This window comes from Lutra lutra, chromosome 1 (genome assembly GCF_902655055.1).
Source record: "Lutra lutra chromosome 1, mLutLut1.2, whole genome shotgun sequence".
Lineage (NCBI taxonomy): Eukaryota > Metazoa > Chordata > Mammalia > Carnivora > Mustelidae > Lutra > Lutra lutra.
Window position 1 is genome coordinate 8,963,046 of NC_062278.1, and position 25,974 is coordinate 8,989,019.

A 25,974-nucleotide genomic window follows, 5' to 3' on the forward strand; every position below is an offset into this window, starting at 1 on the left:
CAGAAAGTATTCTACAATAGCGGCCCCGCGGAGAAAGAGCTTTAATCTTTTAAGTAAATATTTAAACAAAAATTGGGTAAAGGACTCTACTGGTAGGGATAAAGAGGAAGTTGAGCATTTAATCACAGGAACGTAGTCAGGAATACATTAGGAATAATGGTCAAGAGATGATGGGGCAGTGACAGTGGTATGTTCAAGCGCAGAAAGCATGTCATTTCATTTTTTTAAAAAGGAATCTCTATACCCATCGTGGGACTCAAATTCACATCCCTGATTTTGAGAGGTGGATGGTCCACTGACTGAGCCAGCCAGGTGCCCCTCAGAAAGCATTTTAGAAACAGACCCACTTAATTGGAAGGAAGCAGTGTGGCCCTGAGAGAGCCCTGAAAGTATGAGGGCAGTAAAAGAAAAACCAGATAAACCAGGTTCTCAATAGTTGGTCTTGGCAGGAAAGCCCTGGGATGGGAGGTCCATTCTGGATGACGGAAGTCTGCATAACGTGGTCGCACGCACTTGGAAGGATCAAGTTTACCACCAGGGAAGACCCCACAGGTGCTAGGCAGGGAGGCCTGGACCACCGACCTCTCGTGCATCCTCAGGGAACAGGAGCCTACGCTGAGCACTGAGAAAGTTTCCAGGGGGTGGGACTGACCCTCTGAGGGAGATCTGAGATAGGAAACTAGAGGGTCAAGAGAGAACAAAGGAAGAGACCTGTTTTTTTTTATTTTGCAGAAAAAAACCATGTCCCTGAAGGACTCAGAGATGGACCATTTGGTGGTTAAAGAACGGGTGAGTTGTGAACTGAAGTTATCTTTGGGAATAGGAATGGGAGGATGTAAATCAGTAAAAAGCCTATGGAACCTGATGTGTCAATGTAGGTTCATGACTGGAACAAACATACCACTTGGGGGGGGGTTGCTGATCGTGGGGGAGACCATGCACACGTGGGGTGGGGGGCATTTGGGAAATCTCTGCGCTTTCCCCTCAATTTTGCTGTGAACTTAAGGCTGCTCTTTAAAAAGAGTAGTCTTGGGGCGCCTGGGTGGCTCAGTGGGTTAAGCCTCTGCCTTCGGCTCAGGTCATGATCTCAGGGTCCTGGGATGGAGCCCCTCATCGGGCTCTCTGCTCAGCAGGGAGCCTGCTTCCCAACCCCCGCCTGCCTCTCTGCCTACTTGTGATCTCCCGCTCTGTCAAATAAATAAATAAAATCTTTAAAAAAATTAAAAATTATTAAAAATTTAAAAATAGTCTTTAAAATAATATTTTAAAGAACAGCTGTAAGATGGACTACAAGCAGGGAAGGATCCACATGTTCTCATAGGAAGGATAAGGTACCATTCCTCGAGCTGGGTGGCGGGTCCACGGTGGTTTCTCTGGTCTGTGGCACACACACACTTGTATGTATGCTAATAATTACCACATTTAAAAGGTTTACCAGAAGTACTAGGTATTCATTACACAGAGATCTGAAAGCCAGCCAGGGCCAGCCCCACTCCCCGACTTGGCCCGCCCACAAGCCTCCCCGGAGGCACAGCTGTGGTACCTGTGCGTCCGCCTGGAGCGCTGCATGTCACACTAACAGTGAAGCATGGACACTGCCTCAAAAACTCATGATGTACTGTTTGGTGACTAACGTAACACAATGATAATAAAAAAAAAAAACCCTAAAAAATAAAACAGTGAAACCACTCCAGCAGTTTCCCCTGCCTGCCTCTGATGTCACCTTTGGTGACAAGCCACCGTGGTATTTCTGGCGGAGTGAGTTCAAGCACAACTTGAGTTCTTAAGACTCTACCTTCATCTTACTGAGGCGCCGCGGCTTCTGTCGGCTCCACACTGTCGCGGCCGCGGCTGTCAACTGAACCCCAAGATGGGCCGCCAATGGGTTCAAGAAGTCTAAGATTTTCTGTCGCATGGTCTAGATCGCGGGAAAGAGAAGAGTTAGGGCAGAGTAGTACCAGGGCTATCATGTTATACATATATTCCCGAACATGTTTATTTTGGGGATATAACACACGACGAAAGAAATAAAGCCACAGAGGAAGTTCTCTCACTTTGGTGGTTTTAAAGTAAACGGAAGAGGATCCCTTCGTGGCTCCAAGGAGATCCACGGGTCTCTTGTGAGTCTCCTCCTTTCTGAGAACATTCCAGAGAAGGGCCATGGTGTTGACAATTCGAGGCAACTCTTCCAGAATGGCATTCTTGGCATTTTTCAAACTGGTAGGATCGCTTACAACGGTGGTCTGAAATTGAAAATGAATATGAGACTCAGCTGTGTGTGTGGCACTGGGTCCCTTCCCACGAGGCCAGGGCACGGGCCGGGTGGGGGCGGTAGTCTGGGCCCGAGCACTCCCCCGAGCAAGTCCCACCGGCCGTGGTCTGGAAGCAACATGCTTCCTGTGCACGTCAACCTGTAAGCCTTCCTTTCTGGGCACCTGGGAGTCTAAGGCTCCACGTTAGACTCAAGTCATTCGGCCAAGGCATGAGTTGCATTCAAAAACTTAATCCCCAAAAGGACAGAGCAACTGACAGCTAAAATGGCTTCAGATTGCAGATTTCACAAACACCAGGAGGTCAAGTAAAAAATACACGTGAAAGAGATGACATTTTATCCCATTTGGTTACTAATAAAACAACGGGCAATGGGAAGGCACCTCGGGGAGTGCCCGAAGAACCAAACTACATCTGCGTTACTTTTGCATATTTGTGCACACATATTTGCATACATGCTTGCATCATTTGCAAGCATATATTTCCATATATATTTATGTTCCTTACACGTGCACATTTCTTATTTGAACAGGTCATAATCTAATGAAGACAAAACAATATATGAAATTTGCCTGGAACTCAGCTGGGGGGAAAAAAAACTTACCTTTTTGTTTTGGTTGGGCTGTTCCAAAAGACAAAAATGACTAATGGTTGTCAGACCTTCCAAAAGAGTGAGCGGGTAATCCGGAGAAATGTTCTCCCTCTTGGAGGTTAAGCTTTGGTGAAGAAATGAGAAACTCGTTCTGAGAATTTTGAAGAATGAGGCTGTTAAGTTTTTAACCCCACCTCTACATGCAGAAACCAGAAGCAAGCATTATCTTCAATAAACTGGGGCCCTCTTAATGAAATCGTGTTATAATAATGAGGGGCATCTTGTGTGCTATTTCACATTCATACAGTCCCTTTGGAAAAAATGTTTTCAGATGCTTTAGACTTTCTGTGAAGGTGATGCATGTTTTTATTTCTGTTTTGCAAAAGTCACGGAGAGTGGCTGCAACGCTCAGCTTGCCTGGGTTTTTGTGGAATCAAAAATGAAGGACGGAAGCATTTAGTTCCGGGTTTCCCCCTCCTGATGACGCTAAATCGGCTTCTGATTAGGCTGAAAATTACCCTCCGCCAGGCTTCCCTCGCACACTAGTACTCATCGCAAACACTGGCCTCAAGGTAGTCGGCGCATATCACGCGGTTTGCCATACCTGATAGACAGCTTCACAGATTCGCTCTCATACTGCTTGACCAGCTCGTCCAAATTTTTGCAGATCTGGACAATGAATGGAGTCACTGTCCAGCCCAGGGACTTTCCGAAGTACGGTAAGGAATGCGTGACCAGGCTCACCCAGGCCGGGTGCATGCCGTAGCCATAGGCCGGCTGCAGCCCCCGCACCACGGCGGCCACCAGCAGCCCCTGGGAGGTAAGCGGGTGGGGCTGCACGTACTGCACGGCGCTGATGGCCTGCTGGAAGTTCAGGGCCCTCCGCCACTCCCGGGACAGCTCCGGCTGACTGTCGGCCTCCTCTTGGACCTGGCCCAGGTGATGCTCCAAGACAAAGAGCACCTGCAGCAGCTTCAGCAGCTCGATCTGCAGCGGGTGCTCGCTCCAGATCTGATCCCGGCCCAGGTTGATGAGACTCTCCTCAAAGAGGCTCTCCTCCTGTGGGGCCCGGCCTCGCTCGGCGGTGGCCAGCCCGTAGCGCTTCTGGCTCGTGTACATGGAGGCGGACAGCGAGAGCAGGACAAACTCCTGAACTTTGCACCTCTGCAGCAAGCTGTGAATGAACTCCACGTTCTTCCCCTCGGCAGACTTGGCCACGGACACCAGCTGCGTCATTATTCTAATCAACACCTCCACGCTCTTGACCTGCACGTCCCGGTTGCCGAGGACGTCTCGGTGGGAGACCTTCAGGTAACAAGGGTAATAGCTGCGCAGGAAACTGAGGCACAGGTAGGTGAGGAGCTCGATCAGCAGAGAGTGGGGACACACGCTGGGGGACTGGGTCTGGAGCTTTCCATAGAAACTCTGGCCAACAAGGGCCTCCTGGTGGCGAGCGAGGAGGTTGGAGATGAGGTTGAGGTGCGCGGTGGAGCTGGTGTCCATGCTGGTCCTGGACACCGCCTCGATGAACTCCTTGGGATTGGTTTTGAGCACGGCCTCTAACACTGAGAAGGCATAAAGAACCCGCCGGGAATCGTACGGCTGCAGGTAGAGCAGAATGTGCTTGAACAAGGCCTCGATGGTCTCCTGCCTCTCCCGCTGCTGCTTCAGCAGCCGGGACGTGCTGAGGGCCTGGAGCTCCAAGTCGGCCTCCTCGTCACTGGAGAAAGACTCCGAAGCCTGGGTCTTGTCTGAGTCCACGCGAGTCAGGCTTAATTTGGCACCAGACTTGAAGCCTTCCGCCTGGAAGGCCGCCAGCAAGGCTGAGCGCTTGGGGTGAACCCTGCCGCCCATGGGGATGGGCGCACAGCAGCTCTCTTCATTGCTCAGCTCCTGCGGGTCGTGGGAAGGGGAGGAAAAGGAGGACGTGTTCTCGCTGTCTGTGTGGGCAGAGCTCGTGTCTGCAGATTCTGTGTGCTCGCTGCTGTCTGGGGCGCTGCAGGCCGTCCTGTCGGGAAGGTCCATGTAGTAGGGAAGGTCATCCTCGCTCAGCTCGCTCCCCAGTGGACACTTCTCTGGTTCCTTCTCCACCTCGGCCCAAATGGCCTCACGGTCAACGGTGGTGAACTGGCTAAGCGGCATGCCTTCTTCAGAGCTGCCTTCCTGAGCCTCGGGCACGCCACAGGGCTCTTTGAAGGGGGTTTTCTTCCTGTTAAACCAACGGTGCAAGTCTTCTGAAAATTACAAAATGACAAATGACTTCAGGACAGAAGAGGGAGCTCTGATAAGTTAATTCTAGAATGATCTTTATCTGAAACCCAGACAGAAAGATCTATGTTAATAAAATTCCCCCATAGAACTACAACGCCAGAGTCTACATTGTATTATGGACAAGAGGCAGACCAAGTAAAGGTGAACGGGTCTTTTAAAATGTTCAGGGCATCAGAGAATATTGGCTACACTATCACAGAAAATACAAGTATTGCAACTTTTACAGGGAGGGTGATTTAAAAAAAAAAAAAAAGCATATTATGTTGTTCCTTTCAAGAAATGAGTTTCCTGGGGTGCCTGGGTGGCTCAGTGGGTTAAAGCCTCTGCCTTCGGTTCAGGTCATGGTCCCAGGATCCTGGGATCAAGCCCCGCGTCGGGCTGTCTGCTCAGCGGGGAGCCTGCTTAGCTCTTTCTCTCTCTCTGCCTCTCTGCCTACTTGTGATCTCTGTTAAATAAATAAATAAAATCTTTTTAAAAAAAATTTTAAAAATTTTAAATTTTTAAAATTTTAAAACAATTAAAAAAAAAAAAAAAGAAATGAGTTTCCAGGACGCCTAGGTGGCTCAGTTGGTTAAGCCACTGCCTTCAGCTTACGTCATGATCCCTGGGTGCTGGCATCGAGTCCCCCATCGGGCTCCTTGCTCAGCAGGGAGTCTGCTTCTCTCTCCAACTCTGCCAGCTTGGGCACACTCTCTCTCTCTCTCTCTGACAAATAAATAAATAAATAAAATCTTAAAAAAAAAAAAAAAAAAAGAAATGAGTTTCCTTTTAAGAAACGTATCCCACAGAAATGTCAGGTTTTCAAAGCGGGAAGGTATTCGGTGAACTCTCAAGTGTGAAGACAAGCTGGAAGGTGAACAAAACATGACAAGACTGAGATAACTTACAGCACAAGCTCACCATCGAGGACTATCTGGGTTTTTCAAAGACACATCTGTGGGTACTGATATGGAGCAATGTACAGGATGTATTAAGTAAAAGAAGAAAAACCAAGCCACAGAACCATGCTGTGCTGAACGAGCTCACTTAGGGGGCAGCACCTATAACACGCAGCTCTGGAAAAATCTGGAAGACCGTCCACCAGCCACCAACAGGACCTAGTCCTATCAGCGAGCACCGCAGGGGACTTCTGTGAGTGGTTTGACCTTCTTATTACTCCAATTGTTAAAATAAGCACGTAAGTACTTCTGTAATCAGAACATATGCAACGCTTTAAAATATTCAGGTCTCCTCAAAACGGAACACCACCCAGAAAGAAGTCTTTGGTAGGTACCACCAAACCGATCTTTACAGGCAGCTCTCCACAAAACTGTGCTGTGAGCATCAAGCAAGATTAGGGAAGGAAGAAAAACAGATGTTAGAAATACATGAGCTGGGGCGCCTGGGTGGCTCAGTGGGTTAAGGCCTCTGCCTTCGGCTCGGGTCATGATCTCAGGGTCCTGGGATCGAGGCCCGCATTGGGCTCTCGGCTCAGCGGGGAGCCTGCTTCCCTTCTTCTCTCTCTCTGCCTGCCTCTCTGCCTACTTGTGATCTCTGTCAAATTAATAAATAAAATCTTTAAAAAAAAAAAAAAAAAGAAATACATGAGCTGCCTAAAGCTCACGGTGATGTTTTCAAAATAGGTATCTACAGAGATAGGGTGGGGGGTAAAGCAGAACTCTTCTGGTCGCTTCCAGGGGAAGGACAAGGCAGGGAAAAGACATTTTCTCCTATTAGGGCTGTAGCAGGAAACATGGGTTAGAGCAAGCAGCAGGAAGTGCCCAGAGACTTTGAAAACCGGGACGCGCGGTGTTAGGACTTTCTTCTTAATGCAAAGGAACTCTAAAAAAATTTAGCTGCCATAAATGAGAGCCAAACTTTTTTTTTTTTAATCATTTTTTTCTTAAGATTTTATTTATTTATTTGACAGACAGAGATCACAAGTAGGCAGAGAGGCAGGCAGAGAGAGAGAGGGGAAGCAGGCTCCCTGCAGAGCAGAGAGCCCAATGTGGGCTTCGATCCCAGGACCCTGGGATCATGACCTGCGCTGAAGGCAGAGGCTTTAACCCACTGAGCCACCCAGGCGCCCCGAGAGCCAAACTTTGAAGAAGGTGCTTTACTTTCTTATAACATGGAATAACAGAATGCCTTTTCTTTGAGAAGGCAGACAGCTTTCCTTCCTAAAGGAAAGCTAGGGGTTCCAGTTTGGGTCAGGGAACCTTGTAAAGAGAGGAAGTGTCTCAGAAATGACTGCTTGTGGGGGTGTTAGGCTGCTTCTCCCTGTAAGTTAAGACTGGTGCGAACAGAAAATTCACAGCCCAGTGGGCTAAAGAAGCTAAGTCAAAGCTTGTGAAGTCATCACTGAGAAAATGGCAGGAAGTCATAAAACACCGCTAACGCGGGAAGACATATTAGTTCATGAACAGTGCTAGGCACTAATCACCCAAATATAATGTGCTCATCGGGTTTATTTTAGGCTCGTTTCTCTTCTTCCTGCCTATATTCTACTAATTTGCGCTCAAGATGCCTCCGGGAGTGCCTGGGTGGCTCAGTCGGGTAAGCCTCTGACTCTTGGTTTCAGCTCAGGTCATGACAAAAAAATGAACAGGCAGAAAAGAAACCACTCTCCTTGGTGTCGAACGTTCACAAATAAAAGTTATGTTTTAGATACGTACAACCGACCACATGACATGGAAATTTCAACTTCTCGGCTGTTCACAGCTGGAGGCAACCTAAACTACCCCTCGGTCTAAGCAGGGATCGGGAGAGAAGCGTCAGCCTAGCCAGACACTGAACTGCAACTCTTCTAAGCGGAGGTACACTGGGAGACACTGGGGCGGAGGGTCTGTTATCCTTTCCCTCTGCCTTAGGTGCACTTGAATTGTTTTCAGTAGCAGAAGAATAAAAAAATCAGCTATTTTTATTGGAACATGGGTTACTAACAATTTCTTTTTTTATTAAAAAAAAAATCTGATTTTTCAGTGAAAACAACAAACCCACTCCCTAGCATTTCTAAGTGCTGGTTCGTCTGCTCCTTACATTTTAAGAGTCCTCACAACTTTACAAAGTGCCCTCACACTGCCGGTATCCGGCCAAACCACTGAGCAGGGCTAAGTGCCTCAACTGTCCCCCTTGGCAGCTGGGGTCTGGAGCTGGGTCCAAGGGTCCTAGAGCCCCTTGCTCCCTCCCAGGCCCAGGGACACTGGGGACACAGTGCTCCTCCGGCTGCCCTGAGAGGTGTGCTCACCTGCTGTGTTCTCCTGCTTGAGGCAGTGAATGGAGGTCCTCTGGGTTTTGGGCTGGAGCAGGAGCAGAAGCATGGGTTCCAGGATGCGGGCCACATCACCTAGGGAGAGTGCACGCACCAGCCAGCCCTGGGCTGCTGCGCTGATGGCGCCGTCCGTGCAGGCCAGGCTGTCCAGCACGACAAACAGGGATCTGTGGGTGGGAGGGCTATCATGGAGCCAGCATCTGGCAATCCCATGCACCAGGATGCCCCTGGGGAGCTTCATCCATGCTGGGCCCAGGAGACCCAAGCAGACAAAGACAAGGGGATTTCTACTCTAGAATCACTGGAGGAGCTTTTTAAAATCCTGATGCCCAGGCTTCACCCCAAATTGATTAAATTGGCTATGGGGGTGTCCCCCCACCATCAGAATCAGCTGGCATTTCTCTAAGGGTGTGTGTCTGGCCCCACACCTAGTTTTGGAAACAAGGAAGGGGATTTTTTTTTTTAAGTGCAACAGACTGTACTGCAATAAAATTCACATCTCAAGCACACGGTTGATGACACTCAAGTGTCCACACTCAGTGCAGCTACGGCCCCAATAAAGACCCAGACCACTCCACTTCCCTGGGAAGGTCCCCTCACAATGCATGATCTCAAAGCTGCTCAGGTGATTCTGCTGCATGGGCCTCCTGCCCCAGAACCAAATTAAAAAAATCCCTACTACACATCCACACGAGTCTGGCCTGAAGTCACTCAGGGGATCATGGGAATTGTCTGCTGGGCATCTAGAAAATGGGGTCATGCTATCCATTTCACACGCTTTCCTCTCCCGGCCCAAGACCCCACCAAGGAACATCGGCAAAGTCTCCTTTGCATTAAGAGTAATGTACCCATGAGGACCACCTTACCTGTCAAAGGAGCGATTGTGAGATGTCACACGACTGCCCTGGGTCTCTCTCGTCAGGTGCCAGATGACAGAAAACCTAAACAGAGCTTCCAGTCTTGTTCCCTTGATGAGGAAATAAACAGAGTGAGGCACCTACTCCTCTCACAGCACACTACAGTCATAGCAAACCCGGCTTTGGTAACACACACGAGCTCAGCAGAATGACGGCAACATCAGCAGCGGTGCTGGGGCTCTCAGTGGTCTCACGTGGCCCAGGGGAAAGGAACCGGCATCCTCTCCTCCTGGACATGATAGAGCACATTCTCAAGACTCCACATTAGCTCATGTCCAGGGTCATACCTGGGCCTGTGGTCGAAGATCACAAGACCACGAAGAGCACGTGTTCTCACGTACCTCAGACGTGCCAGGCCCAAGTGGCTCAGAGCACAAGGACACAACCTGACCGCCAAGGATGGCAAGGGTGACATATTCTCTATGCTGCTTACATCATCAGTAACTCTAGGATCCCTGCAAGCACTCAGGGTCCTGCAAACTATGGGAGTTGGGGGAGATTTCCCTCGTGGTCTTAATATGGATACAACCCATATTTTTAGGACTCTAAAGGGGATGGCCAGTCCTTCTGAAGGCCTCCCAATCCTAAGATCCTGTAACACCTCTGCTTCGTGATTAGGATGACCACTGAGCCCCAGAAGGGCTGAATACATGTAAGTCTGCCTGGGTGCATACAGGGATGGGTGGCCTGGCAGTTGGGATCTTTGCAGGACGCAGATGACAGGCTGCAAAGACCTACCTTGTCAGGGTCCAGGAGGGCATGGCAGATGATGTCTTCACAGATGTTGGCCGTCGGGGCCAGGCAGTGCAGCCGGTAGAATAACTCCACACAGGTGATGTGATGCTCCCGGGTCTCCTTGTTCAGCTGATTCCAAAGCACACGAGCCACCCTCTGGGGCAGAAGGCAGAATGTGGGAACACAGGCAACACCCATGCTTCCTCCTTGTGCCAGTCCAATCCTAGCCCCAAGGAACTGGGTCTTTAATATTACAAAGGAGTACCACTAACAAACAAAAGGAAGCAAACCAAACCCCAAACCAAACCAAACCCTCACCAGGTGACGTTACAGGTTAAACTTGGAGGTGTCTCTATACCCAATGTGGACTCAAACTCATGACTCTGGGATTGGGAGTCATGTGCTCTCTCAAATGAGCCAGCCAGGTGCTCCTTGAAACGTGGAAGTTTGACCTTGTAGCTAAGCACACTGCAGCTCTCGCACAGATATTAACATTATTTCAGGGAAGAAATCAACAGGAAGCAAGAACCTACCGGCTGACATATCCTTTCGACAAGACAAGCAGACTTGACCAAGCCTTACTATATGCTGTTACCGGGGGTTCCAGAGCTGTGGCCCCCAGGAAGTGTGGTGGATTTGCACCGGTCGCCAGTCTCGAGGCAGACACACTCACAGCACCTTACCACCTACGGTTGGCTTACACTGGTTGCCACATGGTACTGACAAAGAATCATGGCTGTCTGCTTTAATTCCACAAACCTGTCTGTTCCCATTACTCTGTGCAGTGCCACGGCAGATGCCCAGTTCACTTTCAGGTCACAAATCACACCCAAATCAAGTCTTCTACCTCCTCAGTCCTGATCTTAGCTCTTTAAACCTACGGGGCCTAGACTGGCTACAGCCCCTCCCAAAGTCCCAGGGAGCACCCGGGGGTGGGGGGCGGCCCCTGACCCAACCAGATGAGACTCAAAGGGAAGGATCCACTTCCGGAAGGGAATTTCTGAAGGCATTCTTCCAGGTCATGGGAAAAGACCATGCATCATAAACTGTGATATTTTATAAATACATCTCAGGTCAAATGACGTTTTTTGACCCACTTATTTCTATTTGACAAAACTATGCTCTCTGTTAGATCAAATTAACCGTTGACTGGCTGGAGCCCCTAACCATTATTTTCATTACTTTTTTAATCTAAGGGAATGTGACCAATTACCAAATTGCAATGAAACATGATATAAAACTTTTAATTAAGCAGAATAATCCCCTTACTTGTCATCCCTGTGGGCAAATTTATGTGGAAGAAACTCCTTTTGGGAGGTTTAGAACCATGCTTTTTGAAGGGTTAGGGAGCTGATGTTGATCACAACACACACCCCTGCTCCTTCGTCGGTGTTGGGCTTCTCGATCCCTACGTTCTGAACACTTTCTTAGTGACTGAAGTCTGCCATTACCACCTGATTGGGAAGGTCAGGCCACTTGTGGGATAGTGGACCTTATTCTCTGCATCGTGGGCAACGCAAACACTGGCATGTGGGCTATTCTGTGGGAATGAGCAGAAGATCGGAGCCAGCCCCACACCTGGAGCCCAAGAACAGGGGCAGGGCCCGGCTGCTGGTGTGGGCGGCTTCACTGCTTCCCACCCAGCATCTCGCGACGTGGGGAGCAACCAGCTAATGCTGCCATTCTGGATGGCTTTACACTCTACAAAGTGCGATCCAGTGCCTAGCGAGTGGTAAGCACTCAGATACGTACCAAATATGACTCAAAATAAAAATGAAGGCTTCAGAAAGAACTCAGAGAAGCCTGCCTTCCAAAAACATCACCAAGGGTACATCGTTAAAACAAGAGTGTTTAATGCAATCATTGTTATTCTATTAATAGCTTTCCAAAGACTCACAGACTAAATTCTTCCTTCTGTTCCATTCCCTGTGCCTTATGACACAATGACCCCACACTTCTCAGATACACGCAAGAGCAAGAAAGGACTTGCCCAGTCACTGCTACTATATCATAGTGACACTGTTCTTGCTCCGAGATCCACACGGACTCAACTCTGGTAAGAAAGGGAGTGGGTGTGGGATAAGGTGCCCAAGCCAAACAGCAATCAGATGAGGCTCCACCAGGACCTAACCCCACAGATGGGGTCTGAGTACACAAGTTAGTCTGGCTGTGTGAGGAGCTCTGTGAACTCTTCCAGAAAAAAACTACCATAGCTGATGAAAATTATTAAAAAAAAAAAAAATCACCAAAACCCACAAATCAAACATTTAGAGTTTCTGGAAATTATCCTAAGAGCCTCAGGCAATAAAGAAATATTTATTCAAGAAAATCTACTAAATTCCAATAAAAGCAACAGGTCTGTGGCAGTGGAACTGTGACCCTATCCACCCCAACTCAGCCCAGCTTGGTGTGACAAGGAACGTGACTATCCACTCCAGGTGGAGTTCCCTCCCCCCAGCTCCCAGTCCAAGGCTCTGCATCTCCGTGGAAGGGGCAGGCCACGGCATTTCACGCCTCTTCCTCGCTCCTGGGAGGAGGCTGTATCCAGACACTGCAGGCCAGGAGTGCTGGAGTTCCCATCGTTCTTACCCTAGCGTGCTTGTGTGGGGATGTGATGTGCTCCAAGAGGCAAGCTCAGACGACTAGGGGCCACCGCTCCTGTGGAAGACCTCCTTCCAAGAGAAAACCAGTAACTGTCTCAGTTCCCAGCTCTTCCTGAGCAACTGCCATGACCCAGAGAGCTCCCTCAAGCAAAGTGTGAGGAAATTCAAACCTAGCAGTGCTCTCAAGAACAGCGGAATTCTGTAGTAAGTAATTACCACAAGCCCACTAGCCCCACAACAGCAACATGTTAAACCAGAGGCCAGCTTGTTTACCAGAAGTAACTGGGACGAGAGACAGCTAGGAAGAACCCTCATGGGTAAACAAAACAACTCAAGGTCTGGCCTCAAAAAATGATCAGACTGTGGAGTAACATAGGCCTTTGGGCACTGCTGAAAACACGAGAGCAGGTAGCCAGCCAGCAGTTCATGGGGCCTAACAGCTGTGTGTGATGGTGACAGAGACAGCCCCACAGAGAGAGCAGGGAAAGAGATGGTCAGTGAGAACCCTGCTAAGACTGCCGTCAATGCAGGTGACTGCACGTCCCTCCAGGGAGCAGCGCCAAAAGACTCACACGGCAGGGGAGACGGACTCACCAGACTAGGCAAGTCACCAAACAGTGAACAACAGATGAGGACAAAGTAAGATGGGGGGGTGGTCAGAATACAGTGAAGCTGCTATGATACACTATCTAAAATGTCCAGTCTTCGGGATGCGTGGGTGGCTCAGTTGGTTAAGCGGCTGCCTTTGGCTCAGGTCATGATCCCAGCGTCCTGGGATTGAGTCCCACATCGGGCTCCTTGTTCAGCAGGGAGCCTGCTTCTCCCTCTGCCTCTGCCTGCCACTCTTTCTGCCTGTGCTCACTCTCTCTGACAAATAAATACATAAAATCTTAAAAAAAATAAAATAAGATGTCCAGTCTTCAAAAGAACAGTAAGACATGCAAAGAAACCGGAAAATCCAACACTCGCACAAGGAAAAAAGTGAGCAGTAGAAGGTATCTGTGAGAGCAAACAGGTGTCAGATTTATACAACAAAGACCTCAAAGTAGCCACTGTAAGTATGTCAAATACTAAAGGAAACCATATTATAAAAAGTAAAGGAAGGCATGATGACAATTTCTCATCAAGCAGACAATAGCAACAATGGCTCAGTTGGTTAAGCGTCTGCCTTTGGCTCAGGTCATGACCTCAGGGTCCTGGGACAGAGTCCTGCTTTGGGCTCCCTGCTCAGTGGGGAGCCTGATTCTCCTTCTGCCTCTGCTGCTCTCCCTACTTGTTCTCTCTCGTTTGCTCTAGTCAAAATCTTGAAAAAAAAAAAAAAGAAAAAGAAAAGGCTGAGTAAAATGCGAGGTACACAGATATCACCGGAACATGCAGAAACACACTTGCGTGGAGCAGCACAGAGGAGGGAGGCAGGAGCACAGGGTCCACCGGGGGGAGGCTATGGCCCAGGTACAGACCGAATCCACAAGTCAAGGGCCAGGAATGGAGGTGGAAAATGGTAAAAACAAAAAACAAAAAAGCCCCCTAAAACCAAAACAACAACAACAACAACAACAAAACCATATGGAAATTCTGGAACTAAAAGTATAATAACTGAAATGAACCTTTCACCCCTCGGGGCTCAGTGGCTCATCTGAAAGGATGGAAAGAAGACTCAGTGAAGAAAATGGATTGACAGAAATGATGCAATCTGAAAGAGAGAAAAAAGAATGAAGAGAAATGCACAGGGCCTGAGAGGAATGTGGGCCACTGTGAAGTGCAGCAGCACACCCATGGACGGGAGTGCCGTGGGAAGAGAAATAGAAAGGAGCAGGGAAAATACGTGCAGAAATAACGGACAAAAACTCCCCAAATTTGATAAAAAAAAAAAAAAAACAACAAAAAAACATTAACCTACATATCCAAGAAGCTTGTGTGGAGGCCAAGAAAAACAAGGCTGTACCCACCTGGAGTCTAGCCCTGACATAAGTACAGCCATCTTGGCAAAGCGGAGGCTGGCACCTTGCACCCCCTCTCCACCCGCTCCCCTCCCCTCGGTGGTATGTGTGACATTCCTCAGCCAACCCTGGCTGCCCTAAAAGAAAAACAAAGAGTTAACTTGCAGAGATCATAGTCCTGCAAGACAGGAGTCTCCCTTGGCTTACAAGTGTTCTAGAGATTTACAACAAAGAAGCTATCTTATCAATAGCACAATTTCCAGAGGCAAATAACTCAGTTCCTCAAGCCCTAATATCACCCTCCCCTCCATAAAACTGAAGGAGACTGAGGTAGAAGAAAATGTAAATAAAGTTAAATTTCTTCTAACAAGGACACTTGATAGAAGTGTGAAACTTTATCTCTAAACCTCCAATAGTGTCCGCAATCATTCCCAAGCATATGACCCACTGATATACATCTAAAGGGTCTCACAAGATGATTTTTATTATTGGTAATGAATAACCTTTTCCTCAGACAACAGCTAGCCCCTCAAGGTCCTGGAGACCTCGCTTCCAAAATTCCTTAGAGACTTACATCATCCATAACCCCCTTTGTCCTCACCCACTGCCGAGTCCACCCCTACTCTGCCTTTAAAAACTCTGACTGTAATCTGGCTCGGGGTCCAAGTCCCTACTCCGCTGTGCCGAGTATACTTGGGCCCAAGCTTAAGCTTGTCAAATAAACCCTCATGTGATTGCATCGGTGCTTGGCTCCTTGGTGGTCTCTCGGATGCGAAAACTCAGGCATAACACTTGAAGCATTCGTAGTAGGATACACTCCACACGATCCGGAATGGACATATCACAATGAGATGCTAACAGACAAAGATGAAGAGAAAATCTTGAGGGCAGCAAGAAGAAAACCACTCACAGTATAAGGGAAACCTAAGAAGATCCAGAGCGGCAAGAAGACAGCGAGTCACGTATCCAAATGGTGAATCCCAATGTGAATTCAAACATTCACATGAGCATTTGTTACGGGATTATTGAAAAAGTGCTGTTGGGGCATCTGGGTGGCTTACTCGGTTAAGCATCTGACTCTGATTTCCGCTCAGGTCATGATCTCAGGGTTATGAGATCGAGCCCCGAGATGGGCTCCGTGCTGGAGCCTGCTTAGGATTCTCTCTCTCCCTCTGCTTCCCAGCCACCCCCTCCCCTGTGCACCAGGCACACATGCTCTCTCTCAAAAAAACTGCTGCTTTACTTAAATATTGTATATTCAAGCATATTTGGGACTGATTAAAGTATATTTATTCTTATATTCTAAGTTTCGAAAGAACAGAAAAAAACCTAACCAAGAACATTATATCTAGTAAAACTACCTTCCATAAAAGGAGAAATAAAGACATCTCCAGATAACAAACACTGAGTGAAATTGTTGCTAGTAGACCTGTCTTACAAGAAACACTGAACGAAGTTCTGGGGGAGGGGGGCAGTGAGAGGGATGGAGTAACTGGGGGATGGGCACAAAGGACAGCACTTGATGAAATGAGCACTGGGTACTCTATGCTGGGTATGTGTATCACTAAATTCTACCTCTGAAATTCTTAACACATTATATGTTAATTAACTGAATTTAAATTTAAAAATAAATCAAAACAAACACTAAAGGAAGTTCTTTGATGTGTAAGCAACTGACCCCAGATAGTTAATCAAATCCATACAAAAAGCACCAGTCAAGGCAATTGTGTAGCTCTAAAAAGACAGCTTAAATGCCTATCTCCTTTCTGTCAGATGATTTTTTTGAAAGACTGAGTAGGGCACCTGGGTGGCTCAATCAGTTAAGTGTCTGCCTTCAGCTCAGGTCACGATCTTGGCGTCCTGGAATTGAGCCCCGTGTCAGGTTCCCTGCTCAGTGGGGAGCCTGCTTCTTCCTTTCCCTCTGCCTGCCGCTCCCCTGCTGTGGTCTCTCACTCACTCTCTCTCTCAAATAAATAAGTAAAATCTTAAAAAAAAAAAATTTGTGTAAAATGCAACGCACACAGGCATCACTGCACTATTACTAGAACATACAGAAACACACAACTCCAAAAATATACTGAGAAAAACTATCAGAGCAATTAAAACATTACACAGAAAAATATCCATTTGCCGGAAAAGAAAACTATAAAGGAAAGATTAAAAAAAAAAAATAGGGAAAACACTAAGTAAAATGACACACTTCTGCGACTACGGTTAAAAACCACTGAATTGTATACTTCAAGGGGGAGACTTGTATGGTAAGTAAATTTTATCTAACTACAGCTGTTATTAACAACAATAACAACAACAAGAAACAAAGCCGAGAGGTAGCCTCAGTTATGTGACCTGCTTGGGAAGAGCTCATCCCAAACAGGAAAAAGGCAGCCTGTTTCTTTTCTTTCTTTCTTTCTTTTTTTTTTTTTAAAGATTTTATTTATTTATTTGACGGACAGAGATCACAAGTAGGCAGAGAGGCAGGCAGAGAGAGAGAGGGGAAGCAGGCTCCCTGCTGAACAGAGAGCCCAATGCGGGGCTTGATCCCAAGACCCTGAGATCATGACCTGAGCTGAAGGCAGAGGCTTAACCCACTGAGCCACCCAGGTGCCCCAAGGCAGCCTATTTCAAAGGCTTTCAACGCACAGGTTGTTAGGACCTGAAGGGACAGTAGAGTTTCCACATCTCATTCACCCATAAATTATATAAAATATCTCTTCCTAAGTGTCAAAACTTTCCAGGGTGTCTGCGGCCCCATCCCCGAAGGTCCTAGTGAGTGGGCACATCCCCATCTGCCCCACATGACCTCCTACCCCTTGGCCCCTGTCACTGCTGTGTAGGCTGGAGAAGAAGGCGCTGACCCAAGGGTGCCTCACTGACAGACTGTTTAACAGCCCCAACCCGTTAGCTCAGGCTTGCGGGAAAGATATATGAGCATCATTATCTATAAGAACCAAACTTGAGGGTCATGAGGCAGACTGAAGGTGACGTGGCAACCAAGTTTGTTAGGTGACCCCTGGATACCACCTTGGCCAAGCGAGGTGCAGAGGGAGCAGCCTCAGGGTCTAACAGCCCCCAGATGAGACCCCATGAGACCCAGCTGGATTCCGCTCTTAACCTTTGACATCTGTGGGCACTATCTCTATAAGAAACTTCACTTTTTCTCATGAGCTCACCAGAACTGCTTTTAGCTTTTTTTGCAATTAAACGAGCCCTATCATATGTAGCTTTAAGTGATTTTACTTTGACCCCTCAAAGATGGACGCAAGACCCGCTCACCATCTTCAGCGATAATATTCCCTAAATTTGACAAGTACTAAGCTTTCCTTGAAGTGAACTAGCTTCAAAGCCTTTACCCTTATAAATTAGGGCACAGTCTCTTCTTCCATATATTTAGATAACTTAACAATCCTTACAGATGAAGTCCAGTCAGCCTAAAACTGAGCAGAGCCAGAAACTGTGCTGCAGCCTGGGAGAGAGGGACAGACAAGGCGGGCACAGGTCTCGAGCAGCCCTCTGGGGCTGTCATCAGAGCCGCCATATCCCTAGGAGAGTGACCACCATGTCGCGGACAGCTTTGAACAGATGGTTGGGAAGAGGGTCTCGCCCACCTCCGCCCAGTGGGGGATACCTGATAGAAGTCGGTCTTCTCTGCGATGACTTTCAGTATCCCTGGAGCAATGGGAGGGACTGTGACCATCTGCAGCTTGCCGAAGAACGGGTTGTGTCCAGAGCTTTTATAACGTTTCATCTTGTCTTCGATGACAAGCGCTAGGGACTGGGAATGGTTGATCACCTCCAGCAGGGTGGAGATGGCCACGTTCTGGAGGAAGCAGTCGTTCACACAGCAGCTGACAGTCATGAGGGACCTCAGCCAGGACGGGAAGCTGCAATCGCCGGCCCCTGCAAGGAAGCCAGTCAGAAAGACAGAACCACGTGATGATGGCTCGCCGTTTGCAGATTTGGAGACACTCTGAGATCCACAAGTCAGGCGGCCAGCAGTGTGATAGTAACCTTCTGGTGGTGCCATGATTATCAGTAATCATTCAGGGCCAGAGGACAAAGGACCCTGAGTCTGCTTTCAAAAGCTTGTCAGGTTATTCGACTTCTGAAAATGTTAATCTCAGGGCTTTGAGATGACTCAGAGTGCCTGCCTTTTATTTATTTATTTAGAAACTTACATATAGTGGAACTCATATTAAAAGTTTCTTTTAAATTTACATATAGTAAATCCACATTTGTGGGTATAGAGTTCAAAACATTTTTTAAGGCTCTCTTGATGGCAGGACACATGGCATCAAAGAGGCCCAGAATAGGGGTGTCTGGGTGGCTCAGATGGATAAGCGTCTGCCTTCAGCTCAGGTCATGATCTCAGGGTCCTGGGATTGAGCCCCACATCGGACTCCCCACTCAGCAGGGAGCCTGTTTCTCCCTCTGCCATTCCCCCAGCTCATGCTCTGTCCCTGTCTTAAATAAATAAATAAATAAGATGTTTAAAAAAAAAAAAAAAAGAGGCCCCAAATAAACTGTGGACTTGAATTCTAAGCGCCTATCCTCCAAGTACAGTGTCATGTGCGGCTAATGAGCCACGAGGAAACTGCAGAGGAAATTAACTGTGATGACTACAAGAGGGGACGGCTTGGTCCTGTGTTCCTTAATCACTTCTTTCTTGTTTTCCACCTTCCTCTCTTTTTTCTTTTAAGAGTTCACTGCCTGCTAAAGACTGAATTGTGTCTGCCCCAAATCCGTATGTTGAAGCCCCTGTGTGCAGATTTCCTTTTTGTAAGGACATGGGTCATGTTAATGTGATGATATTCAGAGGTAGGGCCCTCATGACGGCATTAGCACCCCCGTAAGAACAGATGCCAGTGAGATGCCCCCATGCCCCCAGGATGTGAGCACCCTGTGAGAAGGTGGCCGTCTACAACCAAGGGGAGAGCTCTTATCAGAAACAATGCTGGCACCCTGATCTTAAACTTCCAGCCTTCAGAACTGTGAGAAAGAAATTTCTGTTCCTTAAGCCATTCAGTCTATGGTTTTCTGTTGCGGCAGCCTGAGCTTCTAAGACACCGCCTGTTATGGGGTGAATTGTGTCCCCCTGACTCCCCAAAATTCTTATGTTGCAGGTATAAGTCCCTTTAGGACCTCAGAATGTGACCTTATTTGGAAATAGGGTTGCTGCGGATGTAATGAGTTCAAACAAGGTCATATTAGAGTGGGTCCCAATCCAATATAACTGGTGTCCTTATAAAAAGGAAACTGAACACAGGACGTATAGACATACACAGGGGAAAGCCATGAAAAGACTGGAGTTATGATGCCATGAGCAAAGGAACTACCAGAAGCTAGGGAGAGGCTAAAACACATCCTTCTGAACCTTCCAGAACAGCCCAGCCAATATGCTGATCTCAGACCTCTGCCTCCAGAACTGTGGGGCAATGCATTTTTGTTGTTTAAGACACTTAGTGGTACTTCGTTACAGCAACCTTAGCAGACTAACACAAATCTTTAATGACCGGTCTCATGAACTAGTCTATTTACTATTTATCATGAAGCACCTTTTACGTTCCAGGCCTCTTAACGAGCTTTGTGGGACTCCTCAAGTTTAAAAATACGGTCCCAACCTCACCAATCTGCCACCTTTAAGAGGCAAGTCAAAAGCCCACACCACGAACAACAAAAACACACGTGGCAGAGAGGGTGTGGGCCACGTGACGGGACTCCTCAGGGTGGACCCCAGGGGGGCAGCCCTCTCACCGGGAAGCTGGAAGAGCGCTTCGCAGAGCCGCTCCGTCTCCTCCTCGGACAGGTAGACGGGGAAGGTGGCGCAGTCCAGCAGCAGGTGGCAGGCGGCCGCGAAGGCTTCCCTGCAGCCCTCCCGTGAGCTCAAGTCAACAACCACCTGCTCCATAGCCCAGTCCTCCTCCTTTATTTGGCCGGGGCTCCTGGGCGGAGGCGATGGCAACTCTGCACTTTTTGTCTTAAACGGAGACCCTCGAGCTGTGAACAAGTCTGAGAGCATCTGCTTAAACTGGGGCACGCTGATGGGCTTCGTGTCCCACGGGTTCTTCCTGTCGGAGTCGCTGCCCGCTGAGCACGGTGGCCCGTCCTCGTCCCTCCGGCCCACAGGCTCGTCACACTTGTTCTCTTCTCCGGCCCCTGTCAGCTGTGCTCCAAAAATGTTCTTGTTGGCAAAGTTGGCGATCAGCTCCTGGATGCAAAGAAACGTCCTCTGCATGCTCCCACCCTTCTTCCAAACATCGTCTTTCTCCGGAGAAACCCTGGGGACCCTCAAGTGCTCCGAGAGTTCTGGCGACGAGGCACTCAGCCCGATCCCGCTGTCTTCAGATTTCAGGGGAGGAAACGAAGCATCTTCATCAGCCGGAATCACTGCCTTTGTGTCTATAATCACTTCACTGTTTTCACCTTTTACTGGACTCTGCGGAAAAAAAAAAAAAAAAAAAAAAAAGGAAATTTGTGTTGTACACATCTCCTAAGGCCAAGGGATTCAAATACCAGCTGAATCGGGCAAATCATGAATAGGTTACTTCCAGTTTTTTGAAATCCTAATTTTCTACACCAAGAGAACCCCTGTGTAAAAGTGTATAATACAATGAAGAAGGCACAACAGGGGAAAGTAGGGGGGCAAGCCCAAAGAGGAGGCTGCTGGGCTCCATACTCTCCAGGAAGGCGGGCTTTGAGCCCACTTTGTATTATTTATTTAGGTTCAAGGTTCAAAAATGTTATTTAAGGAGAGTTTCTGGCATATTTAAATTAAAAAACTGAATGAGGATGTCAGTCTGAGGGCAAAATAAAGGCATAAAGAAATAAAATGAAAGCAGAAAGCCAGAATAAAGTGTTTACCCATGTAGATATAAGTACCCCTCCACTGACCTACTGGTGAGTGTGTGTGTGAGTGTGTGTGTGTGCGTGCGTGCGCTCCATCGCTTTTTCAAAGGGACGACACTATGATCTTTAATCGGTCAACCTCTCCTCTTAACACTGCTAACATCATTAATATCCCATTAAATTTAAAACATTCCAGCATTTAAACCACTGTGCTCTACAGGGAAGAATAAAATATTCCACGCTTTGTGAAACATCGATAATTATGTTTGAAGACACATGCTTAAATTTTGTATCTGAAATCATTTAAGGGACTTTTTTATTAGCTAATACAGCTAGGAAAAAAAAAAAAAGACTAACTCTGGAAAGGGAGTTAACAGTCTGTGAGTGGGTCTGCACCCCAGTGCAGGCCTAGCCCTGAGCTCTGGGAGCAGCTCCCTTTCTGGGTGTCCGCCACCCAGTCGGCCTGCGCTCCAGCCCGCAGCTGCACTGGACGGGTGTCAAGGGCCGAGGTTTCAAATCTTTAAGCAAAGTAGAAAATAAAAATAACCCAAAGACTACAGGTCCTCAGGGCGCCTGGGTGGCTCAGTGGGTTAAGCCTCTGCCTTCAGCTCAGGTCATGATCCCAGGGCCCTGGGATCGAGCCCAGCATCGGGCTTTATGCTCCACAGGGAGCCTGCTTCCTCCTCTTGCTCTGTTTGCCTCTCTGCCTACTTGTGATCTCTGTCAAATAAATAAAATATTAAAAAAAAAAAAAAAAAGACTGCAGACCCTCAGCTCCTGACTGGTTACCGTCTTCTGGGAGGACCATTTGGCAGGATCCGTGCCAATTTAGAAGGAGCGTTATCTCTCCAGTTTAAAAGGAAATGGGTTTGACTGCAACCCACGGAGAGGGACTGACCCTTCAGAGAAACCTGTGACCACGAGCCAGCTGCGCAAGGAAGCTTAGCACAGCACTGCCTGTAACAGTGAAAAACCAGAAATCACCTAAATGCCCTTGAGAGGAGAAGCCCAGGAGACATGGGAAAGCCACACCTAGACTATCGCACAGAAGTCACCCAAGAGTAAGAAGCTTCTACATAAACCGGTATGGAATGAGGTCCCCAGAACACTTTTTGAGAACCAGAGCAAGTCAGAGACTAGTGTATGTTATGGGTTGAACTGTGTCCCCCTCAAAAGATGAATCAGTCCTACCCCCGGTACTTGGAAATGTGACCTTATTGGAAACAGGCACTTTGCAGATGGTCAAGTTAAAATGAGCTCATTAGCATGGGCCCCAATCCAACATGACCCATGTCCTTACAAAAAGGAAATCTGCACACAGGGTGGGGATGAAGACAGAGCAGGATGCTGAGTCTACAGCAGGGGGACCCCAGAACCTGCCAGCACCACCAGAAGCAGGGACAAAGGATGGAGCCGACTCCCCCATCCCTCCCCAGAGAAAATGATTCCCGCCCACACGTGGCCTCAGACTTCTGACCTCCAGAACCAGGAGGCAGTAACTCCCTCCCGTTTAAGTCCCTCGGTCAGTGGTACTTTGTTACTGCAGCCCAAAAAATGAGCATCTCACTTATGTGTCTAAAAGGACACCAACACCACACAAATACACACACACACATAGCAAGGTCTGGACAGTGAGCCGAATCAAACCAGTACCTGCAGGGGGGAGTGGCGGGGGTGGGCAAAGGAAGGGGGGTGGTCAGCTTCCACGCTAAAAGCTTCTGGGAAGCGTTTGAGGATTCTAGAAGCAGATTTTAGGTAACACCTTTATATCCTCTGGTCTTTACTTCTACCCTAGCCCACCCCAATTACTTCCCGCTCCCAGGAAGTAAGCCAAGCCCAGAGAACCACATCCGTTCCCCAGGGCTGTACCGTGCTTCCACTCGTGGGCTCCATGTCCAGGTAGGAAGGTGGCATCTGGACCTTGCTGAGCACTTTGAAACACGTCTTTAAGGCTTGGGTGAGCTCGGGTAAGCTCAACGCCTCCATCTCCTCAGCCAGAGGCTGCACCAGGCAGCCCAGCACCTGAGGGAGGTACTGGGTTTGCACTTCAGAGTAAAGTTCCTGTGGAAAACAGACATGCGTTTAACTACAGGTTTCCAATTTCTGTTCAGAAAAAAAAAAAAAAATGGTGCCTTAGAAAGTCCATTTTTTAAAAAGATTTTATTTATTTATGAGAGAGAGAGAGTGAGAGTGAGCGGGGGTGGGGGGGGTGAGCAGAGGAACAAGCAGACTCCCACTGAGCAGGGAGCCCGATGTGGGGCTCCATCCCAGGGCCCTGAAATCGTGACCTGAGCCAAAGTCAGACACTCAACTGACTGAGTCACCCAGGTGCCCCTCAAGTGTCTTTACCTTTCTTAATAGAAAATCATTGCCAGGTTTATTTCTATATTAAGGAAAACAGTTTCCTTTGAGAAAATTAGCCAATGGCACAATTTTACGTAGAAATACCTTTACTCCCACTCCTGAAGAACTGAGGTGCAGGGTGATGCCAGGTCATCTCTGCTGGACAAAACTTTGGCTCAGGCCACTTACAACTGGCTCAAAGTTATAACCTCTTTTATTTCTTTAAAAGATTTTATTTATTTATTTGACAGAGAGAGATCACAAGTAGACAGAGAGGCAGGCAGAGAGAGAGGGGGAAGCAGGCTCCCTGCTGAGCAGAGAGCCTGATGTGGGACTCGATCCCAGGACCCTGAGATCATGACCTGAGCCGAAGGCAGAGGCTTGAACCCACTGAGCCACCCAGGCGCCCCTATAACCTCTTTTTTTTTTTTTTAGATGTTATTTTTTTTTATTTATTTGACAGAGAGAGGGAGATCACAAGTAGGCAGAGAGGCAGGCAGAGAGAGAGGGGGAAACAGGCTCCATGCTGAGCAGAGAGCCCGATGCGGGACTCGATCCCAGGACCCTGAGATCATGACCCGAGCCGAAGGCAGAGGCTTAACCCACTGAGCCACTCAGGTGCCCCCCTATAACCTCTTTTAAATAAGACATAAAAGGCATAGGAGATTACATTCAGCTACATCTTCCACGCCAAAACAAACACTGCAGGTGTGCATTTACGTGCACCCACTTTTCAGGAAGGTGAGGTTTATCCGGCCAAAAACACTAACGAGAACGTGAACAGCAGCAAGCACAGAGCCGCCTCCTCTCGGCCAGGGGCCTTACCAAGGGGATAACGTCCAGGAGGAACACCAAGAGGGTGCAGAGTTCTGACACGGTCGGGGGAGGGCCGATGCTCTTCCCAACAGGAAAAGTCCTCTTCTCTGGTCTACACAAGTCACAGGAAAAAAAAACAAATCAATGTTTTCTCCTTTAATAACTTCAAGCATTTCTTATGATGAGCAAGCAAGTTACCCTATTTCAAACATAATGAAAGGCAGCTCTGTCATTCTGGTAAGGAAGATCCAGTGACTAAAACTATAGACACAGAGTGTCAGTCTGTGCCTTGAATTTGCTTGTCTCCAAAACAGGTTCACTCAGACCTGAACGTCACCAGTTCAGATGAGGGCAGATCCAGGCCCAGGTGGGATGCCACACCCAGTGGATCTGGAGCTCCAGCAAGGAGTGATGCTAGGTGCCCCCACAAACCATGTTCCAAGGGCAGTCTGGGTAGCAACATTTTATTCCTTGAAAAAAAAAAAAAAATCTGAAAAACAATGGCCAAGTGTATAATTTCAGTAATGGGTGTGTGTGTGTTTGGCATTATTTCTTATTCTTTCTTACATTTGAAATTTTTTGTAGTTGATTTTTCTTTTCTTTTTTTTTTTTTCTTAAAGAAAGCACACCTTTGTAATTCTGAAATGGAAACAGGCAGACCAAAATATACTCCAGCTTCAGTTCAGCACGGCCTTGCTGCTACCCCTGGATCTGGCTATAGGTAACTGATTCATCACAGACTTGAATGCCCACCGGGCCCTGGCTCTAGAGGACACAGAGGGGCACAGTGGGGAGCAGCTGAGAGGTCAGGCATTCCTGGGTTCCCGCCTCAGCTGGCCGCTAATTCCTGTGCAATGCCACACGATGGGCCTCTTGTCCCTGGGCTCTGACTTTCTTATGTGATCCAAATGTCTGCTTCTCTTTGGGTGTCCTGAGGAGATAATGAGTATACCTGGAAGGCTTTCAGGCCAGAGGAGAGCCCACAGCAAACAACAAGGAAAACTTCTATTGAGTTGCCAGGTAGGGAAAGAACAGTGACAGCAAGGAAGTCTAACCGCGTGACTCAGGACAAGACAGGGTCTGAGAGATGACACTATTCCTCCCGCTGTGGGGAGAGGGGCCTGGGATAGGCTGACAGGGAAGCATGCGGTTCCCCAGAGCGTGCCACGGTCCACAACGGCGAGGTGTTACAAGTCAGTGACCAGATGAACGGTGACATAAAGCTGCTCATGGCAGCTTAAGACCTTAATGCTTTTATCTGACCAGTGATACAAAAATTTCAGTAAGAATGTAAGAAGACTAATGATTTTTTTTTTTTAAAGAAAGTCAAACTCTTTTTTTTTTTTTTTAGATTTTTTTTTTTTTTTTAATTTATTTCTTTGACAGAGACAGA

At 47.9% G+C, this 25,974-nt stretch overlaps 1 protein-coding gene across 6 annotated transcripts in view; it reads right to left on the bottom strand.

The window, feature by feature from the left end:
- The window catches only part of DOP1B (DOP1 leucine zipper like protein B), a 107,123-nt gene that overhangs the window by 28,175 nt on the left and 52,974 nt on the right, over positions 1 to 25,974 (bottom strand). For 5 of the 6 annotated variants that reach the window (XR_007125663.1, XM_047720152.1, XM_047720142.1 and 2 more), the window contains exons 12-22: positions 24,591 to 24,693; positions 23,292 to 23,483; positions 20,331 to 21,012; positions 18,205 to 18,476; positions 10,040 to 10,192; positions 9,251 to 9,351; positions 8,361 to 8,551; positions 3,468 to 5,097; positions 2,876 to 2,987; positions 2,055 to 2,243; positions 1,796 to 1,918 (exon numbers count right to left, since the gene is read on the bottom strand). Coding sequence is in view for 5 of the 6 variants with exons in the window: in XM_047720152.1 (XP_047576108.1) it covers positions 1,796 to 1,918; positions 2,055 to 2,243; positions 2,876 to 2,987; positions 3,468 to 5,097; positions 8,361 to 8,551; positions 9,251 to 9,351; positions 10,040 to 10,192; positions 18,205 to 18,476; positions 20,331 to 21,012; positions 23,292 to 23,483; positions 24,591 to 24,693 (3,748 nt within the window). In the remaining variant the exon portion in view is untranslated. The remainder of the gene's footprint in view (positions 1 to 1,795; positions 1,919 to 2,054; positions 2,244 to 2,875; positions 2,988 to 3,467; positions 5,098 to 8,360; positions 8,552 to 9,250; positions 9,352 to 10,039; positions 10,193 to 18,204; positions 18,477 to 20,330; positions 21,013 to 23,291; positions 23,484 to 24,590; positions 24,694 to 25,974) is intronic. The other variant, XM_047720135.1, reaches the window with a different exon arrangement.